This window comes from Haliotis cracherodii, unplaced genomic scaffold, assembly GCF_022045235.1.
Source record: "Haliotis cracherodii isolate W230 unplaced genomic scaffold, xgHalCrac1.p SCAF_8, whole genome shotgun sequence".
NCBI lineage: Eukaryota > Metazoa > Mollusca > Gastropoda > Lepetellida > Haliotidae > Haliotis > Haliotis cracherodii.
In genome coordinates, this window is record NW_027266341.1 from 35,243,292 (window position 1) to 35,258,221 (window position 14,930).

General features: G+C 38.5%; 1 protein-coding gene across 1 annotated transcript in view; it reads left to right on the plus strand.

Moving 5' to 3' along the window:
- The first annotated feature begins 3,068 nt into the window (after positions 1-3,068).
- Positions 3,069-14,930, plus strand: part of LOC139449747 (zinc finger CCHC domain-containing protein 10-like) — a 67,746-nt gene continuing 55,884 nt past the window's right edge. The window contains exon 1 of the mRNA XM_071231271.1: positions 3,069-3,119. Coding sequence (XP_071087372.1) covers positions 3,082-3,119 — 38 coding nt within the window. The 5' untranslated portion in view covers positions 3,069-3,081. The remainder of the gene's footprint in view (positions 3,120-14,930) is intronic.

Genomic DNA, 14,930 nt, shown 5'->3' on the forward strand with positions numbered 1-14,930 from the left:
TATTTTAAAAAAAAAAAGAAATTATTCAAATCTTTGTCCATAACCTTTTGTGGCAACCTATGCCTCGTGTAAGCGTGATGCGTGGAGTTCCTCTTTCACATGTTATAGGTCGTTATAACTGTCATTATTTCATGTAGCACATTCCGAGAAACGATTGTGGTCATCTAGGGCGACATGTAAACAGAAATGGTCAAATTTTCTCTTTCGTCATCCCTAAGGTTCAACATATACAACCAGCGTTGGGACCAGAATAGGTCCTCAGCAACCAATGCTGGTTTTAAGAGGCGACGTGATAGATTGGGTGGTCAGGCTCAGTGACATTCATGATTGCGTGTTATCGTATCCCGACGACGTGGATCGTTGCTCACAATATTAATCACTGGGTTGTCTGGTCGAGACTCGATTCTTTACAGGCCGAGACTCGATTCTTTACAGGCCGCCGTCATATAACTGGAATATTGCTGAACATTACAACAAACAGACACTACTGTTACTCTCAACACATCCACTATTAGATACTTAACGTTTAAACTTAAAATTGTGTTACAAGGTCACAAAGTTACATCAATCAAGGCCTCCGCAAAACTTTCCAAACGTTTTATGGTAGACATGTGGAGGACATTTCCAAATTTGACGCATCAGTGACACGAATGATATCCGATGCAGTTCCCAACTTTGACTTGTAATATATGATTCTGTGTCGTTGTTTTTTCATGTGAACAATTGAATTGCCTGTGCATGTGTTTGTCACGGGTGCCATCGGCAGGGCAGGGTACGCTCACCTTTTCGCGAACACCTGGTACCATCACTGTTTTATAGTGATTCATACACACATGCTCGTGATATAGTCGGAATTGTACGATTGACTCAGCTTTTGGCAGAGAACATGGACATGGAAAGAGTTTTGTCGCTTTTATTTGTACCTTTGTCGTATAATACTACAGGCATGTAAAGCAGGTACCATTGCTGGTGTAATACAGACACCATCTGTGACGTTATACAGACACCATCTGTGACGTAATGCAAATACCATCTGTGACGTTATACAGACACCATCTGTGACGTAATACAGACACCATCTGTGACGTAATACGGACATCATCTGTGACGTAATACAGACACCATCTGTGACGTAATACTGACACCATCTGTGACGTAATACAAACACCATCTGTGACGTAATGCAAATACCATCTGTGACGTTATACAGACACCATCTGTGACGTAATACAGACACCATCTGTGACGTAATACAGACACAATCTGTGACGTTATACAGACACCATCTGTGACGTTATACAGACACCATCTGTGACGTAATGCAAACACCATCTGTGACGTAATACAGACACCATCTGTGACGTAATACTGACACCATCTGTGACGTAATACAAACACCATCTGTGACGTAATGCAAATACCATCTGTGACGTTATACAGACCCCATCTGTGACGTAATACTGACACCATCTGTGACGTAATACTGACACCATCTGTGACGTAATACAAACACCATCTGTGACGTAATGCAAATACCATCTGTGACGTTATACAGACACCATCTGTGACGTAATACAGACACCATCTGTGACGTAATACGGACATCATCTGTGACGTAATACAGACACCATCTGTGACGTTATACAGACACCATCTCTGACGTAATGCAAACACCATCTGTGACGTAATACAGACACCATCTGTGACGTTATACAGACACCATCTGTGACGTTATACAGACACCATCTGTGACGTTATACAGACACTATCTGTGACGTAATACAGACACCATCTGTGACGTAATACTGACACCATCTGTGACGTAATGCAAATACCATCTGTGACGTAATACAAACACCATTGCTGACGTAATGCAAACACCATCTGTGACGTAATACAGACACCATTTGTGACGTAATACAGACACAATCTGTGACGTTATACAGACACCATCTGTGACGTTATACAGACACCATCTGTGACGTTATACAGACCCCATCTGTGACGTTATACAGACACCATCTGTGACGTAATACAAACACCATCTGTGACGTAATGCAAATACCATCTGTGACGTAATACAGACACCATCAGTGATGTAATGCAAACACCATCTGTGACGTAATACAGACACCATCTGTGACGTAATGCAAACACCATCTGTGACGTAATACAGACACCATTGCTGACGTAATACAAAAAAAAACATCTGAACCATTTTTGACGTAATACAGACATGATCTGTGACGTAATACAGACACCATTGTTGGCGTAATAAAGACACCAACTTTGTGTGAAAACGTATGTTGACACAGGAAGCTAATGTATCAACTTGGCTAAAAATATGGAAGCATACAGTAGAGATTATTACACAAATATAAGTATGATAAAGACAAGATAGACACAATTTTATGGATAACAACTTCTTTAATACTGTAAAAGGCGACGTTTCGGTATAGATTAACGGTATAAGGATCTATACCGAAACGTCGCCTTTTACAGTATTAAAGAAGTTGTTATCCATAAAATTGTGTCTATCTTGTCATCCGTCAACTTCTAAGTAATGCTTATCAAACAATATGATAAAGACGATTTTGAAGTATCTCTTATTGCTGGAAAAGAATAGCATCAACATTCCACGCACATGATTTGTATGTTTTGTTTCCGTGAATGCGTGGCTTGAACTTTCAATAAACCAACATGTCGACATACATGCTACAAAATTAACGTTTCCCGACTAAACACTGATGTACACATTGTCGCATGCATTTCATCTTACACGTATTTTGTTGTTTCATTTACTCGCTGATTTTGAACCACATAATTATAGACATTGAATTAAATGCATCTTCACTGCAGATGTTGATACAGTTCACAAGCACATTCATGTAACAATCTCATTTTATTACGAATATCCTGTTTTATCGTATTCAAAACATGGTCATTGTTACTGTTATTCTCGGGCGAAATACGCACATGTAAATTTAAATTCTTTATTCGAAAATGTGCTCTGCTCGACATACATTGCCTAGTGGGTCCCATAAAGTGCTCATTTACCAAGTTACTTCCCTTACATCGAAAATGGCGTCCTCCATACGTCCACTCTTCATGAAGAAAAAGTAAGTATACCTTATTAAATACGCTTTTGTGAATTGGATTTTTCACCAAATAGTGACACTGAATCATTTTGCTATTTTTGACAATAACTACAGATTATAATAACATATATTTGTATTTTTTCCATAATTACTAACAAAAAAACACCACCAACATCAATTTTCATCACAAAATCCAACTGACACTGACGGTCTGTGACCGTCATGTTTTATATTTATCATGAGCCCTATGCTTCACGGTCTGATGGATATTTCCATTCAAAATATGGGTGTTGTACTTCGTGCTTTGAACATATTGAGTGAGACTGGGACATTGTCTCTATGTAATCAGCTGGTATAGTTGGTGGTACGATTAATCAATGGGTTTAAGATTGCTATCTTTTTACAACACTTGAGAAGGAGTATTATTATGGATAACAACGGCTTCTGTATGCATACACATCATTTCAGAGCTACTTCTTGCACTTCATAATATTAATAAAACTTCTTGTCATGCTTACATCCAACTTCTGAATGCCTAGGAAGACTCCGTTACAAAACTTTCTTTCAGCATTGTTGCCCCACTGAACACGGTGAATGTAATGTTATAAAAGGTGCCGGTGTCAGCAGTAGAAATGCACATTATTGGGATCATGTCTCAGATTTGGATTAGTGCTGTGTGGGTAGTGATGTATGCCATGGATGAACAAAGTTCGTAGACACCGCCAACTCGTTGACACCATTTACAGTGAACTCGTAGACAATCCAGAAGGACATTTTGTACACATCTAATCTCCATTTTGTTTATCTCATTCAACACTTTTAATTCCAATAGATAGGAGGGCCTGTATCTCTGGCAGAAGTGGCATAGAGTGATCGTATGTTTATAAACAGAGCAGCAAAAGAAATTCTATCAGTTTCTAACAATCAAACATCATATCATATTAATACAAAAACAAAACAAAATACAAATTTTATTGATACTTAAACTCCCATTAGATATATGTGTACCCTACTCTCACACATGTGTCCCAAATGGGGGCAGATCATCTGAAATTGCTAAGGCAGAAGGTGACCTCTTACACACTAAAAGCAACCACAAGAACTATCAGCTATCTGTCATAGATTTTCTAAAGCCAAGAGATGCAATAGTGAATGCCAGACTCACCTTATTTCAATATTCCCAATATGTTTTGTTTTGTGTGTCGACAAGTTCTCCATGAATGTTGTCTACATGTTGGGAGTGGCTACGAATTCTCCATGGCTACGAATAAGTTTTGTTACAAAAACACCTACAACCGGATTGCATGGCTAGGCTAAAGAGTTAATTAGCCAACATCTTACTAAAAAGGACTACAGATGCTATCACAAATAATTAGTGCTCATTTACCTTGTGATCAGCATCTGATTAACTCACATGCCCACAAATTTAAGTAATCATTTTCCAGGAAAATTTGCAGCTTGAGAAATCACTGAAGAGACGGGTTGTTTGAGATAGATGTCTCTGAGCACACAAAAGGTCATTGGAAGCAATATGTCCTGTAATGACACTTCTCTCAAAAAAGCCATTGAGTAGACTCGTGGGTTCACTCGCCTTCATCCTTTGAAGTCTTCCCAGTCTCAACATCCACAGATCTATACAAGCTGGGAAGGCAGTAGCTGAAACTTCAGCATGTCTTGGTTGGGAGATGTTTGGAGAATCTTGACAAGCCTCTGCTTTTATTAATGTGACAGGCTGCCTGTGGTTGATTGTGAATGTGTGCATTTATTTGCAAATCAAATCAAGAATGTGTCTGTTTGGGTGAGGAAATATTTTAATGCAGAGATGTTTGTACAATTGACCTGTGAGAATTGTGGCCCTGACAATAAGTTTAAGTAAATTTTTGGTTATGTTAGATTAGAGAATAATCAATGATAATAGAGTAAATCTTTGAGAATATTGAATAATGGAGTAAATCTTTGAGAATATTGTATGTTTTTGTCAACTGAACATGCTGAATATGCATTGAATGGTAAATTGTTAATTATTGGTATTATTTATGTAAAATGATATGGTGATGTTTTCACTGACTATAGTCGTTCCATTCTTGCCAATTTGTTGTCATTTAGGATGATACATTTATTCCATTTTGATTTTATGCTGTTCAAGTCTGATTCTTGGGTTCATCATGTGTTGGAAGCAGTGCACTAATCCAGTGTAACTCACAAAATGTTCTGTCCCTCCAAGTTAACTGTCCTGTCTCTCCAAGTTAACTGTCACTTGTACACAGGTACATTATCTCTCCAAGTTAACTGTCATGACGTACAATAGCACAATGTCTGTCCCTTTCAAGTTAACTCTCCTGTCTCTCCAAGTTAACTGTCACTTGTACACAGGTACATTATCTCTCCAAGTTAACTGTCATGATGTACAAGAGCACAATGTCTGTCTCTCCAAGTTAACTGTCCTGTCTCTCCAAGTTAACTGTCACTTGTACACAGGTACATTATCTCTCCAAGTTAACTGTCATGATGTACAAGAGCACAATGTCTGTCTCTCCAAGTTAACTGTCACTTGTACACAGGTACATTATCCCTCTAAGTTAACTGTCATGACGTACAAGAACACAATGTCTGTCTCTCCAATTTAACTGTCCTGTCTCTCCAAGTTAACTGTCACTTGTACACAGGTACATTATCTCTCCAAGTTAACTGTCATGATGTACAAGAGCACAATGTCTGTCTCTCCAAGTTAACTGTCCTGTCTCTCCAAGTTAACTGTCACTTGTACACAGGAACATTATCTCTCCAAGTTAACTGTCATGATGTACAAGAGCACAATGTCTGTCTCTCCAAGTTAACTGTCACTTGTACACAGGTACATTATCCCTCTAAGTTAACTGTCATGACATACAAGAGCACAATATCTGTCTCTCCAAGTTAACTGTCCTGTCTCTCCAAGTTAACTGTCATGATGTACAAGAGCACAATGTCTGTCTCTCCAAGTTAACTGTCATGATGTACAAGAGCACAATGTCTGTCCCTCCAAGTTAACTGTCATGATGTACAAGAGCACAATGTCTGTCTCTCCAAGTTAACTGTCATGATGTACAAGAGCACAATGTCTGTCCCTCCAAGTTAACTGTCATGATGTACAAGAGTACAATGTCTGTCTCTCCAAGTTAACTGTCATGATGTACAAGAGCACAATGTCTGTCTCTCCAAGTTAACTGTCATGATGTACAAGAGCACAATGTCTGTCTCTCCAAGTTAACTGTCATGATGTACAAGAGCACAATGTCTGTCCCTCCAAGTTAACTGTCATGATGTACAAGAGCACAATGTCTGTCCCTCCAAGTTAACTGTCATGATGTACAAGAGCACAATGTCTGTCTCTCCAAGTTAACTGTCACTTGTACACAGGTACATTATCTCTCCAAGTTAACTGTCATGACGTACAAGAGCACAATGTCTCTCTTCAAGTTAACTTTCATGACGTACGAGAACTGTCCTGCCTCTCCAAGTTAACTGTCACTTGTACACAAGAACATTATTTCTCCAAGTTAACTCCCCTGTCTCTCCATGTTAACTGTTAATTTGTACAAGAGTACGATAGAGCTTTAAAAATGTGTTTAACACAACTTGTATATCATTTTGTACTCATTCTGCAATATTTTCACTTACCCTTTTAAATTTTTATAAAGTTTTATGTTCACAGTTTTTATTTGCATTCTATGTAATTAACCTTTGATTTGACAACAGACTACAAAATAATTCACAGTCACTGTCAGCTACCTTCATCACCCCCATTCAAACTCGCTCAACCATGTGTCTTGCAGTTCATTTGTTTTTTACAGCCGTACTTGTTTTTTAGAAATGTTCCTTTTTTTTGGCCTGTTAGCACGTTAGTAATCAGATCAACCTCATCCTTCCCGATTAAAAATTTCCGTATATCCCCTCACAAAATCATTCACTTTCACTTTGACATTTGAGCGTCTGTAACAAGTTGCTTACAACAAAAATAAAAAAAATATACTTGCCTCGCTGTAAAAACTATTTTCAAAACCAGCTTCTCAAACGCACTTTCTGTTCATTTCTCTAACAAACAGTTGCCAAGTAACTGTATGCTGTCTATTTATGATATAAGCAACATGTATTTCGTTATTTTTACTATTAAAGAATGGGCAAGATATGAAATCATATTTAAGGTTTGAAATTATCCTGTATATTTCATTGAAAACGATAAGAGATGAATTGATACAAATGAAATGTTTACTGGCCCGGTAGGACGAATGTTTTTTCACTTCTGTCTCGCCCTACACATACCGCCACTCATCAATTAGCGGACGAGTGGATTTTTCGAGCCTTTGTACAATGTCTCTCCAAGTTAACTGTCAACATAGATCTACAAGAGTGAAATATCTGTCTCTCCATGCCAACGATCAACATGTATGGTCTGCACTGTTGATTTTGTGACAACTCTAATTTTCCGGATTTAAGAGCAAGGCTCTGAACATTCTTGAAATCAATATTCTTTTCTAGTGTCTCTGTTCACAAGCACATCTGGCATAATAATGCTGTAAATGATGTTGAAATATAAATATACAATTATAAACATGTTTGTCAAAGCTTGTAAAATATGTCAGGTTTCCATATCAAGGATAAAACCCCAATACCTCACATATGAGGTGACACTCAGGCGTTCTTTGATAAGATCACTGTGAGAATGTCATCATGGATGACAACCCCATCAAACACACTATACCCTGCTATATTTGGCCACTGGTCGTCATTTAATAACCTAGTTTGATCATATTTGTCTCTAGCTATCGGTCTATTGCTAATGTGACTGGCATCACAGTAAGTGTTGCTCCAATGCTGACGTGAACCTCTTACTGGCCTGTGGCTCTATTGGCATGTTCAGTGAAGACATGGTTACATTACAGCCACAAGCAGTTCCAGCCAGGCTGCTACATACAAGTCAAGGGGGCTCAGATGGCTTTTGACCACAAGTCACTGTGCAGAGTTGTGTTTCAGTAGTGTTCAACCATGTTTACTTATACTGACTGTTCTATTTCAACTTCTATTTTGCATATGCAAATTATTAAATTCAAAGTTGTATTGTTACATGAAGAAAATCATTATCGTCCCTAAAATTAATCTTAACTGATTTCAACTTCAGACAATGTAACTCTTTAAATGAGAAAGAAAGAGAGAGAGAGAGAGAGAGAGAGAGAGAGAGAGAGAGAGAGAGAGAGAGAGAGAGAGAGAGATGTATGGGTGTTCTTTTATCGTCATACCTCAATGGTGTAGATCGGTGCATTTTATTTCTATCACTAATCTTGACTCAAATATTTATAAGAGAGAGAGATTGTTGTTTAATGCCACACTCAATAATATTTCAGCTATTTGGCAGCGGTCTGTAATTAATCCAGTTTGGATCAGACAACCCAGTGATTGACATCATGAGCATCACGTCACTAGATTGCCGGACCCGAATATTAATAATACTGTAATGTTGCTGGAATATGAATGACTGTGGCACTAAACAACATTCACTCACCCTGTTCAGTTTGATATGATTGTCTAATGAGGAACTTGCAGGAGTACCTTCAAGTCTTTGTACAGTGAGTGCTGGCTTGTAACGTCATTGCAAATGCTGCTCCAGTAGGCAATGGTTCATAATAGAAATAACATGGTTCAGAAATGGATGTTTAAGAGACAAAGCAGAATCTGTCCTCACCATGTGCTGACAGTAACATCAGGAGTAGGATTTGTAGATGTACTGCCTGACCCTCCCAACATGAGATCTGTTCGGTGCATGGTGCCTATGCCTGCACATGTTATGTTAGTGTGTGTTATACATTATATTGCATGTGGTCATGTCATCAGCATCGGTGTATAGCATGTATATACCACGTCATAAGGCCTCAAAACGGATTCTAGGGAGTCTGTGCCAAAATGTTTATCCCGCCCGTTAAACTGAAACTTGAATTTGGCATCATGAGATTTTGCTCTTTGGGAAATGGCTATGAGGACCTCATTAGTTTCCATTTGGCGTAAATTTCAGTGTGGGTGGTCGAGAAACACAACTCTGACTTCCAGATAAACATGATGAATGAAAAGCAGTCCAGTTAAAACATGACAAGATACCAAAAGATAGTTTTTTTTGTTATCATGGTTATTAGAAAAAATATTTGTGTAAGTATTATTCATCATTTCTTACCAACAGTGTTGATAAAATCTTTCTGTTTGTTTTAATTCACATAATGGTATAACAGAATGAGACAAAATATTTTGTTGGAAAGTCTTGTTTCTATTTGTGTAAGCCAACTAAAAACATTATAAGGACTTTTATAATTCACTTGTGGTATTTTTTGCACTCTTTCGTTTGTTTGTTATTTGTGTGTTGTTTAACACCACATTCAGCAATATTCCAGCTATATGACAGCAGTCTGTAAATAATCAAGTCTGAACCAGACAATCCAGTGATTGACACCATGAGCATCAATCTACCCAAATGGGATATGATGACATGCATCAGCCAAGTCAGCGTGCCTGACCTTCCGATCCCGTAGTTATGGCAAGCAGGAGATACTGTTGACCTCTTCTACCCCGGAATTTTACGGGTTTTGCACTCTGTTATCATAGTTATGCTATGCTTAATTATTCACCCAAACTGCTATGACTCTGCCCTATGTCATGGCGTTCTTAGTCTATGTGTTATCGCTTTCTTATTAGTTTTACAGTTCCAAGGTAGAGCTACTCAAATTAATTGCGTAGCGTCTTTAGACCAGAGGTCGACAGTCATATTAATTTGGTGATGCATTAATCTTGTGATGTACCGTATATCGCTGTGTATAAGGCGACCCCACGTATAAGACGACCCCCCTGTACACGCCTTAAAAATCAACCCAAAATCTTATACTCCGTGTATAAGGCGACCTGGAATGAAACACATCACAAGTCTGACTGATATACCGGTAGAAGATTTAACATGCTCTTGCCGACTGTAGAGTATTTCGCAGTACAGTATTAGTGAAATTGGGAAGAGAACATTATCATGTCAGTCTGATTGAATTCATTCCATGTTATTGATGTATTCTATTGAATCACGTCTCAATAGTAAATCACAGGAATACGTGTACCCGAAAGGAAATGTAGGTATATTTTATTTGTTTGATTGTTTGTTTGTTGTTTAACGCTGCACTAAGCAATATTCCGGCTTTGTAAATAAATTTGTAAATAATTGAGTCTTGACCAGACAATCCAGTGATTGACGTCCGGAGCAATCGATCCACACAATCGGGATACGATAACATGCATCAACCAAGTCAGTGAGCCTAACCACCCGATCCTGTTAGTTGCCTCTTACAACAAGCACTTTTTAACAATTGTAACCTGGGTAGCCTTGTTTGAATGAGATTATATACATGATACAGTGTACTGGTTGATGAGGTGAGGTGAAATGGGGTTTAGTGTCACGTCCGAGATTATTTTGCTTATATAACGTTGTGTATGCACATGTGTGTGTGTGTGACTGCTTGTACTTGTCCGAACTAATGGCAGTTTTATAGTGCTCGCCCACCGAGATACCATGCCGGAGTTTAACATGAATACCCCACTCAGACACAGTACACTGACTCCGACCTGACCAGCCCTTGTTTTAACCCTGTAATGCCGAGCGCCAGGCTGGGTAAATAGAATAACCATCTTTTAACATCTTTTGGTATGACGCGGCCGGGGTTCGAACCCCGGTCCTCCCAGTCTCTGGGCAGAGGCTCGACTACTAAACCAGACAAACCAGGGAGGTAGGGCTGCAACAGGAGTGTTTGAAAGTGTTGTGACCTCCAACAGGTTACAACTACCCAAATATTGCCAATTGAACTAACTATATGTTAAATACACTAAAATGCAAACACCAAAGATTTAAATCTTCTACAATATTTTGATAGCATTTGTGAAATTATATCCAAACTACAGCAGTGAGTATGTACTTTGTTTCTTCATGCTTACCTTTAAGAAGTTTTGATGTTGACAGCACAGACCCAAGCCAAACAAGGAAAACAAACTTGTAGGATGTCATCCAATTTAATGGTGGTACTAATTGGCTACTAAAAATAGATTTTGTATCAGAATATGTGGCTGTTTAAGTGAGTGAGTGAATCAGTGAGTGAGTGAGTGAGTATGTCTTTACGCCGCTTTTAGTAATATTCCAGCTATATCACGATGGGGGACACCAGAAATGTGCTTTACACATTGTACCCATGTCGGGAATCAAACCCGGGTGATGAGCGAACGTTTTAACCACCAGGCTACCCCACCACGACCCTATTCAGTGTTTAGACTGTTGACAAACATAGCCTCAAAAAATAAACGTCAAGTTTATATGGTAATTATATTGACCAAGACGCTTAAAGATTTATCAACCAGAGAGTTAGCTGAAGTGAAGAGATTTGATTTTTTATATTGATAAAATCATCCCAAACCAACCATGCTAAGGCTTAGAATGCTAACACTGCTAAGGGCCTACAGGCACTTTAATATGAACCAGATGATCTCAAGCCACCAGCTAGTAAAACCAATAAAATAATAATTGCTTTTGAACCTGTTAAATGCTGCAGTGATTTTGCTAGAGACCAATTATTTTTTTTCACAAGCTCATGATTTTATCAACTTTTGATTGGACAGCCTTGTATGTATTTAAATCTTGTAACAAATTCTTTCAGATGTTTTGGATGACTAACTTCATATCGAAGAAAATGAACCCTTCTGAAACACTGTGTGGAATAATTTAGACCGGTCCTTTGTCATGCTTAGTATTGATGTTAGCTCCCGTAAGGATCTAAAAAGATACACATGGTTTTGCTTTCATAAACTATTGATATTTCTCAATCAATCTGTTCCACTTTGTTTTATATTTCAACATGCTTCATGTCAATGTAGATTTCCACGGTCCCATTAAACCCTCTTAACAGTCTATGTTTGTGCGCGTGATAGCATCTGGACATAAGCATGATAAGCGAGTGCATGTTGATAATGGATGTTAAACTAGCCAATGAAGTATAATGTCCACACGCATCAGCACGTCGAACTGAGAAGTGACTTTTCATGTACTGTTAGTTCATCAACATGGAGTGATGTGCCACCAGTTGACTGCAGTGGGAATTGATTGTTACATCAAAGAAAGTAATATTCAACAGCATCATTGGTTGTTGTTTGTTTGTGTTGCGTGCACTAGTAGCAGTGTGTCTGTAGGGTTGGTTGTGTTCTGTAAACAGAGACAGGTTTCACTGACTTGCATAGGGTCTTGAGCTGTTCAGGGTACTCAGAATGGTCAGTCTTGGGTTTTAACCAACAGTTTAACATTTTTCTCTTTCTTAGTCAAGATTAAAGTTAATTATTTTTCAAAAGTACATAATACAAATATAATGAATGTATGTTACTATTAGTATCTATCTTCATGGTAGGTTATACTTCTTTGCTAACAAAAAGGGATAAAATGTGCAAGCCCAGGCCGAATTGAATTCCTACACAGAGTTATGGGAATTGAAAAGCTGTGTAAACAAGAGGTCATCCTGACTGTCAACTGTTTTATCATTTCGAACAGTGTTTTATCCATCTGTTTGGCGCAGGTTGTAGATGTCTACATTTTTGTGTAACCCACGAGCACAGTTAACGTACCAACAAAGCTGATACTAAGATCAATGATCAGCAGATCCTTTCTTCTAAGGGAGACAACTTTGAACAGTGTGTTTGAGTGGTGTAGAGATTTATTTCATTGAAATCTGTACTGTCTGTGGCACTTTTTGTTTTTGGTCTGAACTCCTCATTCAAAGTTCATTTTTCGCTCGTCACGCCGAAGACCCGGGTTCGATTCCCGACATGGGTACAATGTGTGGTGCCCATTTCTGGTGTCCCCTGTCGTGATATGTCTGGAATATTGCTAAAAGCGCGTAAAACCATACTCACTCACTCACTCAAAGTTCATTTTCAGTGAATTCAATAGTAATAAATTATGGTATACAGTTTGTTTGTTTGTTTAACGCTGCACTCAGCAGTATTTCAGCTATATGATGGCGGTAGTAATTAAGGAACAAATCAGTATATAAGTTTCAAGCATATTTAAGGTGTGAAGCCAATCAGAAATGTTTGTCTGTTTAATGCCCCACTCAGTAATATTCCAGCTCCATTACAACAGCCGTAAATAGTTTGGAGTCTGGACCAGACAATCCAATGATTAACACCAAAAACATCAATCCACACAATTGAGATAAGAGGACATGCAATCAACCAAGTCACATGGCCTGACTTCCCGATCCATTACGTCACCTTAACATACGAAAAGGTTGCTGGGGACCTATATTCTTACCTGGAATCCTCACAGTTTCAATCTGAGATGTAAAGGTCTGCTAAATACCCTATAGCGCAGATGGGCAATCTTTCAGGTGGGTAGTTCTGGAGCTCCCAATAGAGACATACAAGATGGTTGATTGATTAGTTCTGAACCTCACATGGAAGGGACTGCTATAGCGTGAAATATTCTGTTGTGGACATTGCATGATGTCATGGAGTCACATCTTTAAAAACATGAGACAATTGAGCAAACTGTTTTGCTGTAACAAGCCATCAGTAAAAACTTGAGGGACGTACCACAATGAGAAATTTATTGCAATCAAAAACAATAAGAGTGAGGCTTTTGAATGGAAGTGGCTCCCTCTGTCAACTGATCTGAAGTCCTCACTGCCCGAGTCAAATGTAGCTCCAATCTATGTAATATCAAAGAAAAGATTTGCCTGTAAACAGCCATACTAAAACTGTGTGCTCTTATATGTATGAAGATCCGGGGTGGTGTAGGTCTTCAGCAAACCATTCTGCCCGTAAAAGGCAACTATGCTTGTCGAAAGAGGCGACTAATTGGATCGGGTGGTCAGACTCTATGACTTGGTTCATCATATCCCAAGACGGGATTGTCTGGTCCTGACTCAATTATTTACAGTCCACCGTCATATAGCTTGAATATTGCTGAGTGCAGCGTTAAACAACACACAAACAAATCTTATATATCCCATGTATCTGAGCTCTTCTGCATAATGTTCTCTTCATAATGTCATGTTCTTTGGGCAATAATGTTATGTTCTTTGGGCCGTAGTGTTATGTTCTTTGTGCTGTAATGTCATGTTCTTCGTGCTGTAATGTCATGTTCTTTGGGCAATAATGTTATGTTCTTTGGGCCGTAATGTTATGTTCTTTGGGCCACAATGTCATGTTCTTTGGGTCGTAATGCTTTGTTCTTTGGGCCACAATGTTATGTTCTTTGGGTAACAATGTTATGTTCTTTGGGTCGTAATGCTTTGTTCTTTGGGCCACAATGTTATGTTCTTTGGGTAACAATGTTATGTTCTTTGGGTCACAATGTCATGTTCTTTGGGCCACAATGTTATGTTCTTTGGGTAACAATGTTATGTTCTTTGGGCCACAATGTCATGTTCTTTGGGCCACAATGTTATGTTCTTTGGGTAACAATGTTATGTTCTTTGGGCCACAATGTCATGTTCTTTGGGTCACAATGTTATGTTCTTTGGGTAACAATGTTATGTTCTTTGGGCCACAATGTCATGTTCTTTTGGTAACAATGTTATGTTCTTTGGGTCACAATGTTATGTTCTTTGGGTAACAATGTTATGTTCTTTGGGTAACAATGTTATGTTCTTTGGGCCACAATGTCATGTTCTTTGGGTAACAATGTTATGTTCTTTGGGTCACAATGTCATGTTCTTTGGGCCACAATGTCATGTTCTTTGGGCCTGTGGCCTTTAACTAAATAATGATTACCACACATTGAACATTGAGGAG